Source organism: Pongo abelii, chromosome 19, assembly GCF_028885655.2.
Source record: "Pongo abelii isolate AG06213 chromosome 19, NHGRI_mPonAbe1-v2.0_pri, whole genome shotgun sequence".
NCBI classification, from domain to species: Eukaryota; Metazoa; Chordata; class Mammalia; order Primates; family Hominidae; genus Pongo; species Pongo abelii.
In genome coordinates this window covers 97,679,185-97,704,676 of record NC_072004.2, presented here as the reverse complement: position 1 = coordinate 97,704,676, position 25,492 = coordinate 97,679,185, and the positions used below count along the sequence as shown (strand labels likewise).

The 25,492-nt window shown below is 53.2% G+C and overlaps 1 protein-coding gene across 5 annotated transcripts in view; it reads left to right on the top strand.

The window, feature by feature from the left end:
- The window catches only part of CSNK1D (casein kinase 1 delta), a 34,338-nt gene that overhangs the window by 2,077 nt on the left and 6,769 nt on the right, over positions 1–25,492 (top strand). For 2 of the 5 annotated variants that reach the window (XM_054535139.2, NM_001131871.1), the window contains 7 exon segments: positions 5,776–5,886; positions 16,329–16,477; positions 18,120–18,348; positions 18,759–18,929; positions 19,859–20,007; positions 21,761–21,932; positions 22,347–22,486. In XM_054535139.2, coding sequence (XP_054391114.2) covers positions 5,776–5,886; positions 16,329–16,477; positions 18,120–18,348; positions 18,759–18,929; positions 19,859–20,007; positions 21,761–21,932; positions 22,347–22,486 — 1,121 coding nt within the window. 5 annotated transcript variants of the gene reach the window in all.

Genomic DNA, 25,492 nt, shown 5'->3' with positions numbered 1-25,492 from the left:
TGAACCTGTACATATGCCTTAGTGGCCTGCTGAGTAAGCAGGCTTTAGACATTTAGGTTTGACTATTAAACATTTATACCAGGTGGTCAGCTGGATGTGTTCTTGGCAGTGTTTGGGAAGTCAGAGTGCTTGGTCAGTGGAAGTCGTTTGGCTTATTTATAGAACAATAGATTTTGGCGAAAGTTTTAACCCCAGGATCTGAGTTACACTGCAAAGCCAGTCCATTAACCACCTTTGGCAGGCATCAAAAAGGAGTATTTTGGGCCAGGCGCGGTGGCTCACGCCTGTAATCCCAGCACTTTGGGAAGCTGAGGCGGGCGGATCACTTGAGGTCAGGAGACCAGCCTGGCCAACGTGGTGAAACCTCGTCTCTACTAAAAATACAAAAATTGGCCAGGCGTGTTGGGGGCTGCCTGTAATTCCAGCTACTTGGGAGGCTGAGGCACGAGAATTGCTTGAACTTGGGAGGTGGAGGTTGCAGTGAGCCAAGATCACACCACTGCACTGCAGCCTGGGCGACGGAGTGAGACTGTCTCAAAAATAAATAAATAAATAAGAAGTACTTTGAAACTATCTGTTCTCTCCTCTGAGACCTTGTCAAACAACTTTGTGCTTTCCAAAGATTGATTCAGACAAATTTTGGTGTGGTTGTCACCAAGTAATGCCAGAGGTGGAGGGTGGAAGGCTGTCTCCTCATCGTTCCACCCTCCAGGCCTCACCTCGCGCTGGGCATACAGTCATGCTGGATACGGGATTGCGGGCGGCTGTGGCTCTGACACCCTGGGGTTGGAGCCCCCAGAAAGCCGTCCCAGACAGCCACCCATACACGTCCAGGTACTTGAGTGGGGTTGGGCACAGCTGATTTTTTTTTTTTTTTCCATCAGCATTGGCTCCTCGCCTACACTGTGGTCCTTTCAGACAACCCCACCGAGGAAAGGCAAGGTGGTCACGTTAGCTGGAGTAAGGCAGTTTGGAAGAAGCGTGGGTCTGAGCAGAATGGCAGTTAGAGTCAAAGATGGCTGATCTGAAGACCATGAGATGGATCGGTCATCCCCACCATAGTTTTGTTTGGGCAGCCAGTTACACATAAATCAAGGAACTAGGTCTTCATCTTGACCTCTGTGTGTCGTGTGTATTCTAATATGAGTATCGTTAAGACCATTCCTACTGTTGTCACTTTGGTATCCTCCAGGTGGGGTTCACCTTGCTTTGATCCTGGCTTTTGGGTTTTTGTTTTTCTCCCGGGAACTTTCTGTGCTTTAAGATGTTTGAGACCAGGAAGGGGGAAGGCTGTGCTTCAGTGGAGTGCCTGTGGGCTAGAAGCGTGGTGTGGGCCTGCCTGCCCCGACCCTGCTGTGACAGTTGGAGGGCAGGTGCTCACTGCAGGGCCCCGCCAGGTTATCGTCTTCCAAAATTGCCCCTTCAAAGGGGGCAGTATTTTGGGGCTATTTCTTGAATGCCCCGGCTTTGGAAAGTGGGACCCCAAAAAGAACAATCTGTCTTCAGTCTGAGATTGCCAGATCCGCAAGGCCCTTCAGGAGGGCAGGTTGGGAGGTGGCACAGCCCTCACACACCTGTGGAGCGCACACCTTGGCAGCCTGTTGTGTGACCTGGCCCCGGCCCTGTGCCGCCCTCCGCATCGGTGTCTATGTGGTGTGGCCATAAACCAGAAGTTCTTTCACTTAGGCTGGCAGAGTACCACTGAAAATAAACTTGATAACATTTGAAAACAGCCAGTGTCCTTAATGTGGACCATGAGTTGTTCCCAGCCCCAGAACCACAGGGGTGTCTGGGGAAAGAAGAGTGTTCAGCTGGGCCAGGCTAGAGGGAGAGGCCTGCTGTGTTCACCCTGCAGGGGGCCCATGCAGAGAGGCAGTGAGAGCCCAGCTGGTCCTGCCTCTGTTCTCGCCCGTAGTGTGTTCTGGAGGTTAGTGGCAGGACTGGATTACCTGGCTGGTGGGCTGGACAGATGCATCTGTTGGCATGTACTTGATCCCATCGCACCATCAGCTTGTCAGGGCCTCCATTTGTCCACCTGTTACCTGGATGGACTGACTTCATAATGTGCACAAGCATCTTTTGGGAGCTAACTGCTTCATCTCTGAAGCACACGTTTTTCCCCTCACTGACTGATTTCTGAGGAGGCAGCCTGCAGGGTGCCTGGCGCACAGTAGGGCCCCGAGATGCTGACCAGCCGTGAGAGGAGAGCGACCACCTGTGCTTGCTGTAGCTTCCGGGGTCTCCTCACTGCAGTGTTAGGGCTGTGGCCTCTGCTGACCTTGGACTCTGCTTAACTCAAGCATCTGTAATGAGAAGTCGTGGTACTGCTGACCGCTCCCCTGCGAGGTGACCTTTGTCCTGCTGCTCAAGGCGTCTCCCTGTTTTTTTGTTGACAAGACAATTCTTAATGGGAGTTGCCAGCATCTAGGCTGGTAATTCAGAATTACCCTCCTGTGCCAGGACAGGCCCACACTCTGGTTAGGTTCACTTAATTCACCATCTGCTTTTTTTTTTTTTTAAGACAAAGTATCATTCTGTTGCCCAGGCTGGGGTGCAGTGGCACGATCTCAGCTCACTGCAACCCCTGCCTCCTAGGTTCAAGCAGTTCTTCTGCCTCAACCTCCTGAGTAGCTGGGGTTACAGGCGCACACCAGCATGCCTGGCTAATTTTTTTGTATTTATAGTAGAGACGGGGTTTCACCATGTGGGCCAGGCTGGTCTCGAATGCCTGACCTCAAGTGATCCATCAGCCTCAGCCTCCCAAATTGCTGGGATTACAGGCGTGAACCACCACAGCCAGCCACCATCTGCTTTTGGCTGCTGAACTTGAGGGACATAATTTTGTTTTTGTAGGACTAACATTAACTGATACCCAAACATGGACTGAGGAAAGCCCTAGCTCACAGCAGACCAGGATTGTTGAGCTGCAGGGAAGAGTCGTGGTTGTTTTGTTGATAGAATGTCCTTTGTATAAACAGACAACCCAGACAACCTGGTGATCTGCGTGTCACCAGGTTTTGGTTTGTTTTGAATCTGACACCCAGGGCTCAGGGTCTTTCAAATTCTCATTCCCCTTTTAGTAGTGCTTCTCAGATTTAACCTGTGGTGAAGAACCAGGCTTGTACTTTTCAACCTGTTGCACACCAAAACTTGTGTATAAGGTCAAAATGCTGCAGCGATGCCAGACTGCCTCCACAGTTACTCAGCGCCTCCGTGCTGCCTTGTGGACTGATGGCAGCTTGAGGACCTGACTTTGAGCAGCACGGCTGGTAGAGTGTGGGGGTGCCCCCGGTGGGCGAGGTGGGACAGGGCTGCAGGCCAGGGGGTCTGAGCAGTGCTCAGCGACCTCGAGGCAGGTGGTGCCCTTGGAATGCACAGACCTTGGTGTTCTGTTGCTTGATGCTTCTGCCTAGCAGGTGACGAGGTCCCTGCTGCACGCCCCAGAGAGTTGCTATCCTCACATCTGTGTACAGGGCCTGCATCCAGCTGCTCCCCTGTAGAGACTCGGGGCGACCTTGGTGTCGGTTCCACAGGAGGGCTGGCTCTGTGTGCTTGCACAGCGAGAGGTCCCGGCCCCATGATAGGGTGTGATTCGTGTTGTGTGCCAGAGCGGCTGGTGATGACTTTTGCCCCACGACAGTCAGTGCTGCAGGTGTGACTGGCAGACATAGCTTTATCAGCTACAGAGAAGTGGAGTGAGAGATGCTAGTCAGCAGACTGTGTGGCCCCAAGCCATCGGCCCCAGGCCATGGGGTCACTGGGCTGCCAGCTGGCGAGGGAGGCGGTGCTGTCCGAGGCTGCACTGCGCCTGCTTGGGGGTGCAGGGAGCTGCTGACGTAACTAGTGGGATGAGTCACCCTCCCTCCCGGCTGGCGAGTTGAGTTCAGAGTCCAGGTCCTTAGAGGAACTCAGAGTTCGTTTTTCATTTGCACAGTACATTTTTGGATGAAGTCATTTCTTTTGTAATTGGATAGACTGTCCCAACTATAGGCAGGAAGAACAAAATTTGTTACCTCGAGTACTCTGAAGAGTCTCTGTTGATAGTAAGTGACGTTCTTAAATCTAGAATGGTCACTGGCGGTGACCCGATGGTGGCGATTCCTGTGGAACGCAACAGTGGCAAGGGGTTTGGGGCCCAGGCTGGAAGTGGCACATCTCATGCCACCATCTGGGCAGACGAGGGGCTTCCTGGGTGTTCAGTGGACGTGTGTGGATATCAGCAGACTGTTGTAGTGCTCACTTGACCTTACTCTGCTTTTCATCAGGGAATCTTATCTTAAAGAGCTGTAAGAGAAACTGTTAACCCATTCATCTCCACAACTCTCATGAAACAGACGTCAGACCTCACCACTGATCTCCATTGACAAGAGAAACTGAGTCACTAAGAACTAGCCAGGTCGCTTTGCCCAGCACCACAGTCTCTCAGGGAGAGAAGTCTCCCAGGGCTCTGTCTGGGCTGCTGAAGCTAGTGTGAATTCTTTTGCACATAGCCACGCTGTTGGGAAGGATTCCAGTGTCCTTTTTTTTTGAGACGGAGTCTCGCTCTGTCACCCAGGTTGGAGTGCAGTGGCGTGATCTCGGCTCACTGCAAGCTCCGCCTCCTGGGTTCATGCCATTCTCCTGCCTCAGGCTCCCAAGTAGCCACCACCATGCCCAGCTAATTTTTTGTATTTTTAGTAGAGACAGGGATTCACCGTGTTAGCCAGGATGATCTCAATCTCCTGACCTTGTGATCCGCCCGCCTTGGCCTCCCAAAGTGCTGGGATTACAGGCGTGAGCCACCGCGCCCGGCCGATTCCAGTGTCTTATACTCTGAAGGGACCCGTGAGGGAAGAGGAGAGAGCTGGGTATGTGCTGTGTGCAGCTTTTTTCTCTCCTGTTCGGTTAAAGCTCCTTGGATGCCTCATGCAGTGGATTTGGGGAAGGCTTTGGGCCAGATTCAAACTCAGGAGCACTTGTGGGTGAACCTGAGAGGGATGGTGGTTGTCACATTTGTCATTTATTGGAGTAAAGCAGAGATGGAACATTTCTAGATAAAAAGTATAATTTTGCCTCCAAACTCACAGTCCGATCGTCATGGTATTAGACATGTCATTGGTTTTAGCCATAGACTGATGAAAGATGTGCGACCGGTGCGTGTTGGTAGGTGGTACGTTTAGGGCGTTGAAAACAGGCGATTCTTCTGGCTTTGTGTCCCCAGGAAGGGAGAAGGGCCTCCCTCCACCTGGTGGAGGGTGTTTGCCTGCAATAGGTTGGCTAGAGATGACTCCCGCTGCCTGCAATGCCAGGCCTGGGTGGACTGGGGCTGTGGCTATTGGGTAAAAACCTAGCCCTTGCTCAGGGGGAAACTCAAACCACCCCCTTGGAGGCCTATCAGGCAGCGTGGAGAAAAGGGAATGGCACCGTGGAGCTCCACCACAGGCTGTCTGGGGCAGGCAAGTGCAGGAGCCCTGGGCAGGGCTGATGGGAGGATGCAGACCAGAAGGGCCACTGTGGAGAGGGAGCTGCAGCACCCGGAGACTGGTAGGCAGGTGATGGAAACCACATAAACTTTCTGTGCAGTTCAAATTCATCCTGTTGTGAAAATGGGAATAAGGATAACTTCCGCCAGAGATGTGTCAGCCGATTAGCCCGCCTTACTATGCTAGGAAGGAGAACGCATCCCTCACTTGGTCCTTCATGGAAAACTCACATAGTGCTTGTCATTTCTCCAGCATGTTGGGTTATTTGGTGGACACCAGGTAATTCCTGTTGTGGTTTTCTTTCTTTGCCAAGGTACGGACATTGCTGCAGGAGAAGAGGTTGCCATCAAGCTTGAATGTGTCAAAACCAAACACCCTCAGCTCCACATTGAGAGCAAAATCTACAAGATGATGCAGGGAGGAGGTAGGTCCTTTACCAGTCACAGAGGAACACCAGGGTTCTGTTTGATAAGGGAGAACAGCAACTCAGCATCGCTGGTTAAAATAAACCCAAAACTGGTTCTGGGCAAAAGGGAGGGAAGTGTTCCCCACACCCTGACGAAGCGGTCACAGCTTCCTTCAGAGAGTCTCGGGTCCAGAGACCCTCTCTCAACACAAAGAAACATCTTATGGGCCGGGCATGGTGGCTCACGCCTGGAATCCCAGCACTTTGGGAGGCCAAGACGGGTGGATCATTTGAGGTCAGCAGTTTGAGACTAGCCTGGCCAACGTAGTGAAAGCCCATCTCTACTAAAAATACAAAAATTAGCCGAGTGTGGTGGCGTGCACCTGTAATCCCAGCTGTTTGGGAGGCTGAGACAGGAGAATCGCCTGAGCCTGGGAGGCGGAGGTTGTGGTGAGCCGAGATCGCACCACTGTACTCCAGCCTGGGCGACAGAGTGAGACCCTGTCCCCCCCCCAAAAAAAAAAAAAAGATAAGAAACATCTTATGCCATCTTGGCCTTTTATTTAAATTTTGCTTCATGTCGGGTCATGGTGTCTGAAATCAAGAGTTTGTGTGAATAGGCCGGATGCGGTGGCTCACGCCTGTAATCCCAACACTTTGGGAGGCCGAGGCGGGCAGATCACGAGGTCAGGAGCTCGAGACCATCCTGGCTAACACGGTGAAACCCCATCTCTACTAAAAATACAAAAAAAATTAGCCAGTCGTGGTGGCAGGTGTCTGTAGTCCCAGCTACTCGGGAGGCTGAGGCAGGAGAATGGCGTGAACCCGGGAGGTGGAGCTTGCAGTGAGCCCAGATAGCGCCACTGCAGTCCAGCCTGGATGAAAGAGCGAGACTCTGTCTCAGGAAAAAAAAAAAAGAGTTTGTGTGAATTTCAATGCATGCCCCCCATGGTGTCGTGTGTCCCTCAGTGGTCACTGGAGCTGTTGCCAGTGGCACGTGTGTTGCACAGTGGGGCCTTCCTGATGTGTGATCCCTGGGTGAGGCCTCTGCTCCTTCGCATGCTTTGCTTATAGCTTGGGGGAAGTCCCTTCACACTCTCTGGGCTCGTTTTCTCCTGAGCAAAACAAAGGTTTTGAACTTGGCGACCATCATGACCTCTTCCAGCTCAGTTACTGTCCCAGTTCTGCGAGCCCTCAGCCCAGGGCCTTAGGTACCTGGTGTTCCACGGTGGGCCAGGTATGGAGCAGAGCGCTCCCGTCCTGACCTCAGAGTCCAGCTCTTGCGAGTTCCCTGGACTTTCAAACAGTTCGGCTGATGGAGCAGGAGGGTATTCTCTGCGGGGATTTCAGAGCCATGAAGCGCGCGTCTCAGCAGCAGAGCTTCGGTCTGGCAGGAGCCCTCTTTGGGAACAGGGCTTTTTGTCTGAAGAGTGGCTGTGCCACGTCTGTGGAACCCTCCCAGTCAGAAGCCTCCACGGTACATTTGTAGGTGGATGGTTGGGTGAGTCCCCTTGGGCAACTGGCCAAAGGAAAACCTGTTCAGGGCCTCTGTTAGCCCTTTTGTCACGGGAAAGGGAGGACTGTTGATTTGATTCTTTGATATCTTTTCTCAGCACAAGCACCGTAATCTGTGCTACTACAAGAAACCGACATTTCTAGGTTTATGTGACACAAAATATCTTTGGCAGCACCTGTGGTCCTGGGGAACCCGTTACAGAGAGGGGCATCCAGTGTGTCCCATCACGGGCCTCACATGACCAGAGGAGGCCACAGGAATGAAAAACCCCATCACCAACCCAGGGAAGGCTCAGCAGAGACTCCGCCCTGGGAGCCTGTCTGGTGGCCCTTGGTGGTGGACTGGCTTCTCAAGGGCCTGGAGCCTGCATTGCCTTGAAGGTGTGACGAGCCAATAGAGCAGGGTGGTGCGGGGTGTGGCCTTGCCCCACGGGAGCCTGGTGCTGGGGTCAAGTAAAACCTGTGAGCTTAAAAACACCTTAAGTTTTTACGAGAGATGTCTCCAGGAGAACTTGCAAGCCAGAGGTACACAAGGGCAAAGGGAAGAAAGCCAGTCCTTAGAAGCCCGGGATGGTCACTGGGGAAGCCAACCCTGAACCAAAAAGTAGCTGTGTGGTTCCCGACAGGACTTCTCCACCCGGCACTGGTGCCGTTTGTAGTGGTGCATTCTCTGCATGGTAGATGTTGGCAGCACCCCTGCTCCCAGCTGTGATACTCAAAACTTTATTCAGACAGTGCTGAGGGCCCCTGGCAGGCAAAGTTGCTTCACCTGTGGCCGCTGGCTTAAGAGGGTAAAGAAGCACCTTCCTGTTCCTGCCCCTGCACCTTCTCTACGATCCTGGAAACCAAATAGGATTTCAGAAATGGATTTTCTCCCATCTGGGCTTCGAGCGCATTGCCATGTCCCTGACCATTCCAAAACGTAGGTCAGGTCTTCTGTGTTAAATACACACACACCTGGTGGCTACTGTCAAGGTTTTTGTTTTTGTTTTTGTTTTGTTTTTTGGAGACAGAGTCTCACTCCGTTGTCCAGGCTGGAGTGCAATGGCGCAATCTTGGCCCACTGCAACCTCCACCTCCTAGGTTCAGGCCATTCTCCTGCCTCAGCCTCTGGAGTAGCTGGGATTACAGGCATGAGCCACCTTGCCTGGCTAATTTTTGTATTTTCAGTAGAGACAGGGTTTCACCACGTTGGCCAGGCTGGTTTTGAACTCCTGATCTCAGGTGATCTGCCCACCTTGGCCTCCCAAAGTGCTGGGATTATAGGCGTGAGCCACCGCGCCCGTCCGGATACTGTAAAGATCTAAAGATCTGCATTTTAGAAAACAAATGATGTCCAGGAAGGCAAAAGGCCTAATTCTGGTGGTGGTTCTTGAATTCACTTTGAGACTAAACCGGGGAGTTGACAAATAATGGGAAGAAATTGTTTCATCCAGAAGCCACCAGATTTTGCTGCTGCCGTTCTTGTGCAGTGTCTGCTATGGGTGATGCAGATTGTCCTCTTGTGCAGATTGTCCTGTTATGGGTGGTCCAGATTGTCCTGCTATCTCTGAAAAAAGGGGCAGCAAGCACCACTCATTGTGGTTTTCTTTCCTTGCACGTGAGAGTCAAGTAGTGGTGCCAGGTTCTGATCTTTACATTTGCTTGATGGAGGCTGCCTTCCAGGAGAAAGCTCCACGGCGAGTGCATTCTGTTCTCTGCAGCTTGGGAAGAATGAGCCCTAAAAACACACCGGTCACTGCCCATAGCAGCCCTGGGCAGTGGGTACTGAGGTCTTCAGCCTTACGTTGCAAATGAGGAAACTGGGTTTAGAAGGCTGTGTAACTTCACAGAGGACAGACTTGAACTTGGGCGTTCTAGCCCCCTAGGCTACTGCTGAAGCAGCTGTCTGCTCCCAGAGAAGGAAATGGCGGCCACCCTATGTGGCCTTCAGCTGTCAGGAATGTGCCGCAGATGCCCCCACCTGTCCCAAATCTGGTTGGGACAATAGATTCAATACCTGAAATAGTAGAAAGAAACTAAAAGTAGCTATGTTGGTGGAAGACTTGGATAGACATCTAGTTTTTATCAAAACCAGCTGGACTGGTGGGCAAAACCTGGGGACAGTTGTAACTGCTCTTTCCAATCCTAACATCCCCCAAAAGCAGCTTTAGCTCACTCCCTCCTTGGGGAACCCCTCAGCAAAGGACATTTACTTAGTTCACAGCTTCTTTTGGTCAAGGCTGAGATGGTAGGCATGGTTTGGGGGAGGGAAGAGGGGAGTGCGTGTGTAGAACCCGGGCCAGTGGGAGAAGGTTCTGCGGCTGAGGGTGGGCGACTGTCTGCCATCATCTTTTTATTGTGAAATATTGTACAACACCAAAGAATGTATGTAACATGTACGGTATCAAGGACATTAAAATCAACAACCAGGACCCTGCCCTGCCCACCTGAGAGGGAACACTCCCTGTGGAGCCCATTCGCCCACCCAGCCCCATGTCTGTGCCAGGCCCTCGCTCACCTGTTTGTAAGTTTTTGTTTCTTTGTCATCCTACAAGAAACTTTTTTCAAAATCCAAATAATGAAATTATCTAGAAACATTTTAGTTATATAAATCATTTTAGGGTTGAATTGCTGAAAACTTCATGAAAATTTCTATTTGCATTAATGCTCAGTCCCCACATTTATATTGAAACTTTTCACAGATCAGAGTGGAGCATGTCTTCATGTATCTGGCCTTGTCCCCCCGTTTTTTATCCCCACACATATGTTTAGCTACCTTTGGGCACCATGAGGAAAAAGGGTTGAGACGACAAATAGCAGCATGAGTAGCTGCTTCCCACCGTGACAGCGCCTGGGCAGGGTGGCGGGGTGGCCCTGAATGACTGGCACACTTGGGCACAGGCAGCCTTGGTTCTCTTTTCAAACCCATTGGCTTCACTTGTTCCTGCAAAAACACCAGTAGCAGTAAGTCCATTGAGCACAAGTGCATTGAGAGGCAAGAGCATGTTGCTTTTACTGTATTTTATCCATTCTCTAATGCCATGGATGACGGGGCACATTGTTACTTACAGCTAACAAAAGGGGTGGTTCTGCTGAGACATTTGGGGGGTAGGGAGGAAAAAGAAACAGGCCAGGTGCAGTGGCTTACACCTGTAGTCTCAGCTCTTCTGGAGGCTGAGGCAGGAGGATGGCTTGAGTTCGGGAGGTTAAGGCTGCAGTGAGCTGTGATGGTGCCACTGCCCTCCAGCCTGGGTGACAGCAGGACCCCTGTTAAAGAAAGAAAGATGGTGTCAGTAAATACATCATCAGTCACATCAGTCGGTACACCATCAGTACACCATCAGTCACATCAGTCAGTACACGATCAGTCAGTATACCATGAGTACACCATCAGTCAGTACACCATCAGTCACATCAGTCAGTACACCATCAGTCAGTACACCATCAGTCAGTACGCCATCAGTCACATCAGTCAGTACGCCATTAGTCACATCAGTCGGTACACCATCAGTCACATCAGTCAGTACACCATCAGTCACATCAGTCAGTACGCCATCAGTCACATCAGTCAGTACACCATCAGTCACATCAGTCGGTACACCATCAGTCACATCAGTCAGTACACCATCAGTCACATCAGTCAGTACACCATCAGTCAGTACGCCATTAGTCACATCAGTCAGTACACCATCAGTCACATCAGTTGGTACACCATCAGTCAGTACACCATCAGTCACATCAGTCAGTACACCATCAGTCACATCAGTCAGTACGCCATCAGTCACATCAGTCAGTACACCATCAGTCACATCAGTTGGTACACCATCAGTCACATCAGTCAGTACACCATCAGTCACATCAGTCGGTACACCATCAGTCACATCAGTCAGTACACCATCAGTCACATCAGTCGGTACACCATCAGTCACATCAGTCAGTACACCATCAGTCACATCAGTCAGTACGCCATTAGTCACATCAGTCAGTACACCATCAGTCACATCAGTTGGTACACCATCAGTCAGTACACCATCAGTCACATCAGTCAGTACACCATCAGTCACATCAGTCAGTACGCCATCAGTCACATCAGTCAGTACACCATCAGTCACATCAGTCGGTACACCATCAGTCACATCAGTCAGTACACCATCAGTCACATCAGTCGGTACGCCATCAGTCACATCAGTCAGTACGCCATCAGTCACATCAGTCGGTACACCATCAGTCACATCAGTCAGTACACCATCAGTCACATCAGTCGGTACGCCATCAGTCACATCAGTCAGTACACCATCAGTCACATCAGTCGGTACACCATCAGTCACATCAGTTGGTACACCATCAGTCAGTACACCATCAGTCAGTACGCCATCAGTCACATCAGTCGGTACACCATCAGTCAGTACACCATCAGTCACATCAGTCAGTACACCATCAGTCACATCAGTCGGTACACCATCAGTCACATCAGTTGGTACACCATCAGTCACATCAGTCGGTACACCATCAGTCACATCAGTTGGTACACCATCAGTCAGTACACCATCAGTCACATCAGTCGGTACACCATCAGTCACATCAGTTGGTACACCATCAGTCAGTACACCATCAGTCACATCAGTCGGTACACCATCAGTTCAGATGGATCATGAGTCCATGCCACATAGTCTTTTGAATACATGAAAGTTTTAGTGTTATGCGATGCGGTCTGTATTCTGTACCTTTCTTTGACCCAGGGTATTCCTGAGATTCTTCCCCATCGATTGCAGCTCTAGGTAATTGATTTTCATTGTTTGATCGTCTACATAGCTGTATAAAGTAGCTTCCTCTTACTGATTCTGTGTTGAGCCCTGGGGAGCTTCTAGCATTTGCTCTTAGGGACAGTGCTTTTGTGCACATCTTGTCCATGTGTCTGGGGCACACGTGCCAGCACCTACATCTGAAGGTGCAGTGGCTGTTGCTTGGTACGTGCAAATGTCCAGTTCTGCAAGATAACGCAGACGTCCGCATATTGATACGTATCGATTTTTCCAAGGTGGTTATGCATATTTCCATTCCCCCCTGCAGTGCAGCCAAGTTTTGTGTAACCCACACCATCCTCAGCCTCACAACACTGTTTTCAGCAGGGCAGAGGGTGAAAAAGGCAGAAATAAAGCTGCTGTTACTGGCATATGATGTGATGTAATTTCCTACATAGGGATCTCAGAACAGATTAGAGAGTTTAGCAAATTTAAGATCAAAATATAAAATCAATTCATTTTGTTAAACCAACAATTTAATTGGTTACAAAATGTAATTTAAAAAATACTGCTTACAGTAGCAAAAAGGTATTTAGGGATAAATTTTAAGGCAGATAAGATCTGTATGCAGAAAATATATAAACTTTATTGAAGGACATTAAGGAAGATTTGCCTAATTCTCCTCTATGTTCAGAGAAAGGAAGATGCCAGGTGTCAGGTCTCCCAAAGTTGCTCTTAACATTCAGTGACGTTCCCATTGACATCCAGCCACTTCTCTTTCCTGACAAGGTGACTAGAATTCACTGAGAAGAGTGCAAGTCCAGGATTAATTAAAACACTTGTGAAGAAGAGGGCCGTTTGCCCTGCAAACACCAGCACTTACTATAAAGCTGTCGCGATGAAACTTTGTGTAGTTCTGGCCACGAGAAGGGCTTAGAAGGAGGACAGCCTAGAACACTGAGCACACCGGGCCTCAGGGGTTTCTAAGTATTTATCGCTCTCTGTTAAGAGGAGTCCTGAGTGCTTGGAGAAGCAGCTGATTCCAGGGCTGGGGCAGGAAGAAGGAAGGTGAATCTGGAACACGTGGCAGAAAGAAAAGAACGACAGGCATTTGTTGTGAAGGTACGGAAAAAAGCTTGAAAGGTGATCTGTTGCCTAAATTTGGGACAGTGAAAACTTCAAAATGAGTATTAAGAAGAAGGAACTGTGACTCATTGGAGTGGAGAAAGGGAATTTGGGAATCCATAATGCTGCATCTAGAGAGAGAAAAGAATTCACAAATCCGTAATAAGGTTGAGTATCTGAAACACCCAAAATCAGAAACTTTATGAGTGCTTAACATGATGCTCAAAGGAGATGCTAATGGGGGCGTTTGGATTTTCAGATTAGGGATGCTCAACTGTGATGCAGAATGCAACTGTTCCAAAATCTGAAAGTAGATATGTATTTGCGTATATATATCTCTCTCATACATATTTTCAGGTTTATATATACATTTATGTTTTTTATATAAATATATACATACGTATAAAAGACCGAAACATAAATACACATATATATGTATATGCCTCATGCCTTTAACTTTTTTTTTTTTGAGACAGTCTCATTCTGTCACCCAGGCTGGAGTGCAGTGGTGCAATCATGGCTCACTGCAGTCTCCACTTCCTGGGCCTAAGCCATCCTCCCTCCTTAGCCTCCCGAGTAGCTGGGACTGTAGGCACACAGCACCATGCCTAGCTAATTTTTAAAATTTTTTTGTAGAGACGGGGGTCTCACTATGTTTCTTTCTGGTCTCAAACTTGGACTTAAGTGATCTCCCACTTCCACCTCCAACGTGCTGGGATTATAGGCCTGAGCCTGGCCAGTTAAAAAACTTTTCGAAGGTGGAATACAGTCGAAATCTATAGTAACGTTTCATGGCTTTCTCTGCTGATTTGAACATCCGGGTTCATTCAGTTGACCTCTTACTCCAGGTTTGTTTTCCACTTCGGATGCCGGACATTGAGAATGTCACGCATGCTGTGCTCTTCCACGTTCTGCAGGCTCCTCCTCAGCTCTCTTCTGGGATGAGGTTGGGTTCCATGGATCTGTTCAGTCTGGCGTTTGTGCTTATGCTCCCAGCAGTGCAGGGGGCAGCCCAGGGCGCCCTCTCACGGCTCCTTCCCGCCCTCAGGCACGGCTGTCATTGGCTGGCATGGCTGTCAGTCATTGGCCGGGCCCAGCGTTGTGGAAACCACCCTGTGATGTGTGAGGCTGTGTGTTTTGTTTTTTCCTTTAGTTTCTTAAGGTGTGAGGGCGAATCAGGCCTCTATTACTGTTTTTGTTAGAAGTAGAAGTAACTTTTACACTTTAAAAAAAAAACCAATACCATGTCTTTTTGACGCTGAGGGCAGAAACTTTTTTAATGTAAGGTACCGAAAGCACTCATAAAGGAAAAGATTGAGGCATTCATATTCATGAAAAGTCTTTTCATCAAGAAACTCCGGAAGAAAATAAAAAGCGTGCCATTAACTGAGAGATACTTGCCTCACAAAAAAACCTGCAATGATTTAGTATCTAGAAGTTATAAAGAACTACTATAAATAGGAAAAAGATACCATGATAGAAAAACTTAGCCAAAAAAGAAATACATCCCTTCAGAGGAGAGGAGATACATGTGGCCAGTAAAATGAGCTGGGCATGGTGGCGCCCACCTGTAGTCCAACCTACTCAGGAGGCTGAGGCAGGAGAATTGCTTGAACCCAGGAGGTGGAGGTTGCCGTGAACCAAGATGGCGCCACTGCACTCCAGCCTGGGTGACAGCGAGACCTAGCCTCAAAACAATAAAATAATGAAACAGTTTTTTAAATGAATTGAATTTCCTTAATGGTACCAAAACTTGCTTTAAGACTAAACTAAAAATCTGTCTTGCCATGGAAGGACATAAAAGGTTTATCCAGGCCGTTCACAAGCCATATGTGTGTAGAGTCATGTGTATACTTAAGGATCCAGTGCTGTGAAAACATATCGAAAAAACATGTTCTTGTGGATATGAGAATAAAAAAATAGGACCAAAGGACGTATTTTAGGGGCGGCATTTTGAGAAACCCGCCTGTTGCTGCAGCTTTTGAATTTGACTCTGGCATGAGGCTACGGTGTGCGTTCCTGCGCACGTTTTTACCAGCATGTGTTTTCCATCTCTCTCAGCATCATCTTGTGGTCGTTGACTTTTCATACGTAACGTCTTGGGTGAAATGTCCAGGTCTTTCACCCATTTTTTCTAAAGTGGATTTTTTTTTTTTTTTAGACAGGGTCTTGCTCTGTGGCCCAGACTGGAGAGCAGTGGTGCCATCACGGCTCACTGCAGCCTCCATTTCCTGAGCTCAAGTGATCCTCCTGCCTCAGCCTCCCAGGTAGCTGGGACCACAGAAGCGTGCCACCACACCCACCTAATTTCCAGAATTTTTTTTTAGAGACAAGGGTCTCCTATGTTATCCAGGCTGGTCTCGAACTTCTGAGCTCAAGCAGTCCTCCCGTTTCAGCCTCCCAAAGTGCTAGGATTACAGGCATGAGCCACTGCACCTGGCCCGTGTGCCTTTATAGTGTTGATTATGCCTTCAGCACTGATACTATGCAGCCATCTTTAAATTCTTCCTGTTGGATTTATTGTGTCTTTATTTTCACTTCCCTGATTTGTATATTTCAAGCCTGGGTTACTGTGTAAATCCCCAAAAAGTTTTCATTGCTTTTGCTTTTCTCTTATCCAGTCAAATACTTCTACCAACGTCAGAGTAATTGAACATATTTTCTTCTCTCACCTAACCCACGGTAGCTGCTTTCTCTCCTCCCCCCGTCTCCGGTGTGACGTCTCTGGCAGGCTCTGCTGGTCCTTTCTGCCTGAGCTCTTTCTTTCCCGCATCGTGGCTGCTTCCTGCGTCTCCTGCCCTGCTGCCCTAGAAGGCGGGAATCAGGGAGGTGGGGCTTCGATCCCCTCCTTGTCCCCCTTACAGCTCCTGCCTGCTTGGCCCTCATCCAACGTCTGCCTCAGGCCATTTGCTAACAGATGGGGCCTAATCTCGAGGATGGGTCCCTGAGGAGCGGCGTTGCCGGGGTCTTCTGCCTCCGCCACCCCTCCCCCCGTTCAGGGTTGTCACCATGACCCTTTGGTGTGCACAGTGCAGACTTAGTGTGGAGCTCAGGCAGGGCCTGGACTGAAATACTGTGTCTGATTTCCTCGCCTAGTGGGCATCCCCACCATCAGATGGTGCGGGGCAGAGGGGGACTACAACGTCATGGTGATGGAGCTGCTGGGGCCAAGCCTGGAGGACCTCTTCAACTTCTGCTCCAGGAAATTCAGCCTCAAAACCGTCCTGCTGCTTGCTGACCAAATGGTAAGGACTGTTTCCTGACAGTTGGCACACACTTGCTGTCTGATAGAATCAGCCACTCGCTTGTGCTGTTCTCGCCATTATTATGGCCATTAATTCACAGAGGAAATGGAAATGTGCTGAGCCTCAGCCTTGAGGCTCCAGTGGCTCAGCTCACTGGCTTCTGGAGGCTCCGGCGGCTCAGCTCACTGGCTTCTGGAGGCTCCGGCGGCTCAGCGCACTGGCTTCTGGAGGCTCCGGCGGCTCAGCGCACTGGCTTCTGGAGGCTCCGGCGGCTCAGCGCACTGGCTTCTGGAGGCTCCGGCGGCTCAGCGCACTGGCTTCTCGAGGCTCCGGCGGCTCAGCGCACTGGCTTCTCGAGGCTCCGGCGGCTCAGCGCACTGGCTTCTCGAGGCTCCGGCGGCTCAGCGCACTGGCTTCTCGAGGCTCCGGCGGCTCAGCGCACTGGCTTCTCGAGGCTCCGGCGGCTCAGCGCACTGGCTTCTCGAGGCTCCGGCGGCTCAGCGCACTGGCTTCTCGAGGCTCCGGCGGCTCAGCGCACTGGCTTCTCGAGGCTCCGGCGGCTCAGCGCACTGGCTTCTCGAGGCTCCGGCGGCTCAGCGCACTGGCTTCTCGAGGCTCCGGCGGCTCAGCGCACTGGCTTCTCGAGGCTCCGGCGGCTCAGCGCACTGGCTTCTCGAGGCTCCGGCGGCTCAGCGCACTGGCTTCTCGAGGCTCCGGCGGCTCAGCGCACTGGCTTCTCGAGGCTCCGGCGGCTCAGCGCACTGGCTTCTCGAGGCTCCGGCGGCTCAGCGCACTGGCTTCTCGAGGCTCCGGCGGCTCAGCGCACTGGCTTCTCGAGGCTCCGGCGGCTCAGCGCACTGGCTTCTCGAGGCTCCGGCGGCTCAGCGCACTGGCTTCTCGAGGCTCCGGCGGCTCAGCGCACTGGCTTCTCGAGGCTCCGGCGGCTCAGCGCACTGGCTTCACGAGGCTCCGGCGGCTCAGCTCACTGGCTTCTGGAGGCTCCGGTGGCTCAGCTCACTGGCTTCTGGAGGCTCCGGTGCCTCAGCTCACTGGCTTCTGGAGGCTCCGGTGCCTCAGCTCACTGGCTTCTCGAGGCTCCGGTGCCTCAGCTCACTGGCTTCTCGAGGCTCCGGTGCCTCAGCTCACTGGCTTGGAGGCTCCGGTGGCTCAGCTCACTGGCTTCTCGAGACTCTGGTGGCTCAGCTCACTGGCTTGGAGGCCACCCTCTCGGTACCAGCATAGCACGTTTCCATTCAGTGGGCCCCTCAGTCTCTTAGGAACACACATGATTCCTAAGCACCTCCATGCAGTTTCTCTGCTAATCCTGGTGTGTAGTCTGTGCAGAGAACACTGCTGGGAGAGACCGATGTCTAGTGGTGGGTTGTCACCTGTCTGTCGCCTCACCCCTCTGTTTTGTGGGAGCTGAAGGCAAAGCGCCTAGGTCTGTGGAGGGTGGAGGGTTGCTGCAGGCACCTGGGGGAACAGTTTGGTCAGTTTGGCGTTGCCCTCGCTAATTGTTAAATTACCCTGCCGTGGCTGAGGGGCAGGAATAACACAGCCACCGGCGTAGTGTCCCACAGCTGAGCGGTCCCTCCCTGAGACTGCCCTGGGGTGCCATCTCGCGCCCTTGCTCTGCTCGCAGATCAGTCGCATCGAATACATTCATTCAAAGAACTTCATCCACCGGGATGTGAAGCCAGACAACTTCCTCATGGGCCTGGGGAAGAAGGGCAACCTGGTGTACATCATCGACTTCGGGCTGGCCAAGAAGTACCGGGACGCACGCACCCACCAGCACATCCCCTATCGTGAGAACAAGAACCTCACGGGGACGGCGCGGTACGCCTCCATCAACACGCACCTTGGAATTGGTGAGCCCCTGGGCGTGGGGTCACTGACCTGGGGTGCCTTTGGGCATGTCCATGCTTTAGCCCAGGGAGAGGCCAGCTTCTCGGGGAGCTGGGGGTGCGAGCGTGTCATCAGACCTTTGCAGCAGACAGGCTGGCTTGTGACTGCCAGGTGTATGGGGCAGGCAGATGCTGGGACATTTCTGAGTCACCTGTGATGTGTTCGGGAATTTCCTTAGTAGGCATGAGGGGCAGCTCTGGGTGAGAGTGATCTGGGCATGTGTGTCTGAGGTTCGTCTCCACTGGAAGTGCCAGCTGGAGTGATGCGGGCGTGTGTGTCTGAGGCTTGTCTTCACTGGAAGGGCCAGCCGAGTCTTTTGCTTTGACGTGAGCACGCAAGTGCCGTTCTTCATGCCTTTCCCTTTTCTTTTCAGAACAATCCCGAAGAGATGACTTGGAGTCTCTGGGCTACGTGCTAATGTACTTCAACCTGGGCTCTCTCCCCTGGCAGGGGCTGAAGGCCGCCACCAAGAGACAGAAATATGAAAGGATTAGCGAGAAGAAAATGTCCACCCCCATCGAAGTGCTGTGTAAAGGCTACCCTTGTAAGTCTCTGGAGGCCTCTTCTCAGTGGAGCTGCTCACAGGGGTTGCACGTGTGTCGGGCCCGCCTCGGGTGTGCTGAGACAGCTCAGCCTGGGTTTTGTCAGAAGAGTTGCTTGCCTTCCAAAGGGATGGTGGCAGGAAAGAGGGGTGCTTTTGTATATGGAGGTAACAGCCTGCCCTCCTGTTAATCTTGACTTACTTGCCAAGTGCCCATCAGCGTGGGGAGTACTTGGAGGCCCTGGAGAGAGGGCAGGCGAGGCAGGCCTGAGCCTCAGGGCCCCAAGTGGCTGGAAAGGGATGGATGGGCAGTGGTGGGGCCTCTCTCTGCACTGGCTGCCCTCTCTGGCCCTCTCCAGGAGCTCGGGAGACTTCCTTTGCATTTGTAGGATTGACCCAGGATACACACCTCAAATGAAACTAAATTGTCCTTTATGACTTTTTTTTTCTTTTTTTTTTTTTTTTTTAAGACAGAGTCTCACTCTGTCACCCAGGCTGGAGTGCAGTGGCGCAGTCTTGGCTCACTGGAAGCTCTGCCTCCCAGGTTCATACCATCCTCCTGCCTCAGCCTCCCCAGTAGCTGGGACTACAGGCGCCCGCCACCACGTCCTGCTAATTTTTTATTTTTATTTTTAGTAGATATGGAGTTTCACTGTGTTAGCCAGGATGGTCTTGATCTCCTGACCTCGTGATCCGCCCTCCTCAGCTTCCCAAAGTGCTAGGATTACAGGCGTGAGCCGCAGCGCCCGGCCATGACTTGAATGCTTTTCAATGCTTTCTTAAGGCTTAGAGTCTTAGAAATCTGACAGGTGTTTTGATCTGTCTTTCTCCCCTTGAGTGTGCAGCAGCAGGAGGTAGACAGCGACGTTGGCAGGGACACTTTGAGTCGCAGTTGGGTTTCGTGAGTTAGCTTTGAGTTTCTTGTTTTGTAGCTGAATTTGCCACATACCTGAATTTCTGCCGTTCCTTGCGTTTTGACGACAAGCCTGACTACTCGTACCTGAGGCAGCTTTTCCGGAATCTGTTCCATCGCCAGGGCTTCTCTTATGACTACGTGTTCGACTGGAACATGCTCAAATTTGTAAGTTGTGCTGCCAGCACGTTCGCTCAGTGTGGTGCGTGAGGGATGGCTTGTCAGTGAGAGGCCGGCGGCCGTCTTGTTGAGGGGCTGTACCATATAGGGAGTGTCTCTGGTTGTGAAGGGCGAGTGTGTAGTGGGCAGGACCTGGACTGAGTGGGTGTCTCCCTGCCAGAAAGGGGTGCCAAGAAGTAAGACGCCATTAGGGAACGCAGAGGGGTCCGTGGAATTCCCGGGTGTGGACAGCAGGAGGCCCCCTCCCTCCCTGTCACCAAGCGAAGCTAGGGCCCAGAGCATGCCCTGGGGGCAGAGGGTGGGGGCTGGGGGTGCACATTCCCATTCACTGTGCCAGATGGTCATGGTGCCCACGAGATGAGTGGGGTTGGGGCCTGGTGAGGTGCTACCCGTCCAGCCTGACTGACCCTGTCATGAGCTGGTTTTCCCTGTGGCTTTCTTGATGTGTGAGCCTGCCGTGGAGCCTCTAAAGCAGGCAGCCCAGCCCTGGGTCCATGTCTGAGCTGAATTACTATTCAGACGCCGCTGTCAGAATTGAAGCTCCTGTGGAACTGTTGTGTTCTTTCATTAAAAACTTACTGTTTTATTGTCAGTTTTAAATAGAATTTGGAGCCTTTCCAGGCGGCAGTCTGATGGAGGAGCAGAACTGCCTCTTGGGAGGGTATAAAAACAGCGGCCTTGTCCAATAGTCGTGCAGGGGCCAGGGAGGGGCGGGGTCTCCAGGTGCTGGGAGGGGTGCACTTACTTGCCAAGTGCCCATCAGCGTGGGGAATACTTGGAGGCCCTGGAGAGATGGCAGGCGAGGCAGGCCTGAGCCTCGGGGCCCCAGGTGCCGGGAGGGGTGCACTCTGCAGGGCAGATCAGTCCCTCTGCTGGGGCTGTGCTGCCTTGGGAGGAATCAGAGCGACCCTCCTGGGGCATTGGAGTCACCTGGCCCTCAAAGCAGGCTAGGCCAGCATTTTCCATAAATGGCAGCATGAGGAGTCTGGGCGGTGCTGGCCGCACGGTGCTGCAGCCACAGGCGTGTCGGGCTGTGTGTTGCCTGGTGAACGTGGCTGTGTCCAATGAGCTGTACTTGCAGGAAGAAGTGGCACCTGGCTTTGGCCCCGGGGCTGTAGTTTGCAGGCCCCTGCCGCAGAGCATTGGCAGTTAGAATCTGCTCTTTCATAGGCTGCTGTCTCGGCTTAAAATCTGCCCTCCCCACCCCCATGCATCTGGATAGTGCAGCACAGACCCGGCTGCTGGCCGCGCCACCACACCTGCACAGGCTGTTGGAGGCCGCAGGGTCTGGACCCTGAGTGGACTCCTCGTCCGACGAAACGCTCTCATCCCCACCCCGCTTTCCTCCCCAGCTGTCACCATTTGGGACCTGTCTTTGGCCTCCAATGGTTCCTGTCCCTCTCCTCTCCCTGCACGTGTCAGTGAGCATGTTCACAGATGAGCAGGGGGCCAGCTGCTGCCCATTTTGAAGTTTAAGGAAGTTCTGAGCCCACAGGGAGATGCCATGGCGAGTGGGGTTTTTTCTATTGTTGGGGGAGCTGAGAGGCCTGGCTCTGACCCCTTGTGGGGATGACGCTGGCATCCCATGGGGAGAAACATGCAGCGTGTGGGGGGTTTCGCAGGCAGTCTCGTCCCAGTGCCCTTTGGTAGGTATTTTCTCACGTGGCCGGGGCAGCCTAGGACCTAGGGTTGCTTTCTGCCAAAGCTGGTTTCATTCCGGCCTCACCTCCTGCCTCCTCAGGGTGCCAGCCGGGCCGCTGACGATGCTGAGCGGGAGCGCAGGGACCGAGAGGAGCGGCTGAGACACTCGCGGAACCCGGCTACCCGCGGCCTCCCTTCCACAGCCTCCGGCCGCCTGCGGGGGACGCAGGAAGTGGCTCCCCCCACACCCCTCACCCCTACCTCACACACGGGTGAGTGCCCCCCTCCTAGCGCTCTGGGGCTGGCTCTGGGGTGACTTCCTGTGTCTCGGGGTTGGTGGGGACAACAGGGCGCTTGGTGGTGGATGCTGTAAGTGCCCTGTGTCAGGCAATGCTCCTGAGAATGGATGAGCCAGGCTGCTCAGGCGCCTTTAGAAATGCGGGCACCTGCTGGTGTGCGTGATTCCTCCCACATCTCACGTTCCTCCCCTGTGAGCCCCTCGACCTCGCTCCCATGTCCCTTTGTGTCCCTCCGGCCAGATCTGAGTGTTGGTGGCCATTGGCCGCAGCCAGGTCCTGACTGTCTAGGCAGCACAGGGTCCTCTCCAGCCACAGCCTCTCACAGGAAGCCCCGAGTGGGAGGCAGCAGACAGGGGCGGCCCACTCCGTTTCTCTCCCTGTCCTCAGCTAACACCTCCCCCCGGCCTGTCTCGGGCATGGAGAGAGAGCGGAAAGTGAGTATGCGGTTGCACCGCGGGGCCCCCGTCAACATCTCCTCGTCCGACCTCACAGGCCGACAAGATACCTCTCGCATGTCCACCTCACAGGTAGGTGCAGAGCTCCCGGGCGGGCGCTGGGCCTCGGGCTACCTCGTCCGAGTCAAGAGCGGGCTGTGGTTTCTCCAGGGCTTCTTCTTAACTTTCTTCCCCCCATTTTTGAGAGTTTTTAGTCTCGCCAGGGTGTGGCATCTTGGTTGCAGATGAGGCTTCTCGGGAGGGCCTGGGAGACATGCTGGGCCGTCATGGGGCTTGTCTCCTGGTCGCAGGTGGCCAGTCTCAGGTCTTAGGTCCCCGAGGCCAGCAAACCATGGGGGCTTTCTCCTGCTGTTTGAGTGGCCCGCTGCCCGCAGCCGTCCGCAGGCAGCTGACACCACTTGCCTGCTTGCGCCCCATCGTGGGTGCCCCCGGCCCAAGGGAACCTTCCTCATTCTTCCTCATTCTTGCCATTGGCCAGGGATGGAAGCCTGTAGGGACCTCCACGGGCTTCTTGTGAGACCCTCCCTGGTGGCATGCCCTGCGACGAGGCTTCCCTTCTTTTGACGGCCTCGCCTGTCTTCCCTTGGACGAGAAGTACCCTGTTGCGCAGCCCAGGCCTGGCCACGGCCGCCTCCTCTTCAGCATCCTGCAGCAGCCTCTCCTCTCCTTGCTCTGGCTTCTGTTGTCTTTTGCGTTTGCTAACGTGCTCTTTGAACCAGAACAGCTTTCTCCATATGAATCCATCGTATTTCTTCAAATAGTTTTCTGGGTTGTTCGCCAACAGGGGCAGGGTTAGTGGAGCAGGGCTGTGTTTCACCAGCAGGCATCCTGGGGGGTGCCCAAATCCCCCACGGGTCTTCCGGATGAGCAGGAACTCAGTTCAGAAACGCCCTGGAGCCTGGCTCTGGGCTTGTGGGGAGGGGTTTGTTGGGATCACAGGATGGAGCCAGGCCTGCTGCCGCGAGCGGGGCTGGGTGTAGCTGGCTAGCCAGGAACATGCCGGAGTGGGGAGCACTCTTGACTACTTGCCGTCTTTTAATGATTGGGGTTACTGTACGTTTCTAATTCACTAATAATTTTACTAGAAACAGACCTTTTTGTATAACTTCCTCCCAAAGAGACCAAAGATGCAGGGAGTTTGGCTTCGTACTTATTTTGACTTTGTGGTTATATGAATTGGGCTCAAGGGGTCTGGGCTGCGTCACGAGAGTGGGTCCCTTACGTGCGCACAGCCCTGCTGTCACCTCCAGACACAGCACAGAAAGGGTTTAACTGGCTTCTTCCCACGAGCCTGGCACTTGCGCATCAGTTACCGTGAGCAGGTCCCAGGAGGGTCTGCCTGTGCCCTCGTGTCTTGACGCGTGGCTGGCTCTGTAGCCCCTGAACCATGGTACAGGAGCCGAGAGTGCTCCCCATGCTGGGTGCTGACTGGACTTGGACGGCCTCGCCCCAGCGCCTGGCTGACAAAGACTAGGGAAGGGGCCTGAGTGCTTTTTGTTTTAAAGAAAGTAAAGTGTCTAGTGGTTTGGGATCTTTGTGGGCAGTGAAGGTGTCCTGAGCGGGCTGAGCAGTCACAGTCCTGAGTCCAGCTGCTGCTTCTCAGTACACGGCCTTGGCGGCACCTGGGTGTGGCCGTTGTAGCCACCAGCCCCCAAGGTGGCCATGAGCAGTGTCTCCTTCCATGGTGAGCTGTGGCAGGAATCCACAGCTGGCTCTTAGACCCTCGTTTTCCATATGAGGAAATACGACGTGGGCTCTAACAGCAGGGAGGAGTCTCCAGAGAGAGCTGGTTTGGGGGTGTGTTCTCTCCAAAAGAAGTCTCTTGGCCTCTGCTCCTGGACACCCTGGGGGGCCTTCCTGAGGGGCATGTTGAGGGCTCCCCACCTCCAGGGCAGGCCCCCTCCTTCGTCACCATCTCACGGGAAGGCTTTGGCCGTGTCCCCTTCCTGCCAGACTCTGCCAGCGCCAGCACACGTGGTGGCTGTGACCGGCAGTCCCTGTTTTGAATCCCAAGGGGGAATACAGGAGGCTCAGTTGCTCTGAGCGCCTCACCTGTTTGCTCAGGTGACCTGGAGAGACAGTCACCGTGGGCAGTGACTCATCCCCGGCCAGTCTTCCTCCTCGGGCCGTCACTCTTCCCTGTTCTTTCTGCTCCTCTCAGGAGACCTTGCGCCCTGGGGAGACGGGAGGAGGCAGCAGGAAGGTCTCCCAGGACTTGCTGGCCGTGGCTGGGTGTGGATGGGTGGAGGACCACGTGGCAGCCTGCCTGTAGGTCACAGAGGCCCCCATAGTTGTAGGACCCCGCCCCAGCCCGGACTCCGCCTGCGTCTGTTCCCTCTTCTCCCCTCTCTTCTCGGGCTGTTGGTGTTCGGCCAGGGCTCTTTGGCCACAGTAGCCTGGGCCCTAAAGGCCATCTAGTTGCTGAGTCTGTTTGGGGTTTTTACTTTGTGAGAAGAAGGCCTCGTCATTCCAACAGTCGATGACTCGCTTTGATCAACCCCTGCCCAGGACTAGGCCTGAGCCCTGTCGTCGTACCGGCGAGGATGTGCGTCTCCCCTGCCTGCAGGCTGTGCCCTGAGACCCAGTTGTGGGGCTGCCCAGCACCTGCCATCCTGCTGGGAGTCAGGTTTTCTTAGTGCTTGAGAAGACTCAGGAGGGCCTGTCCCATGCCCTTGTTGGCCTTAAGAGCAAGTGATTCCAGAAGAGGAGTGGGCGCCACTCTCATCCAGCGGCCCGTCCCGAGAGGCAAGTGAGGCTGTGCTCCGTGCCTGGGCTCCCCCAGGCGGCACCTGTCGGTCTGTGGACCTGGTTGAGGCAAGGACGCCCATCTGGACATGGAGCCGACACAGGTAGTCAGGGGGCCAGCGGGACACTTACCAACAGCTGTCTTTTCCCCACCTCAGAATAGCATTCCTTTCGAACACCACGGCAAGTAGCTGCTCGTCTCCCATCGGAAGGCAGCACTGGGTGAGTGTGCGCGTGGCGGGCGCCAGGCAGCAGCGCCAGGTGGGTGGGAGCCACCATGCCCCGCCCATGGGAGCTTGCAGGTGGGCTGGGCTTGCATGCCAGGTGCTGGAG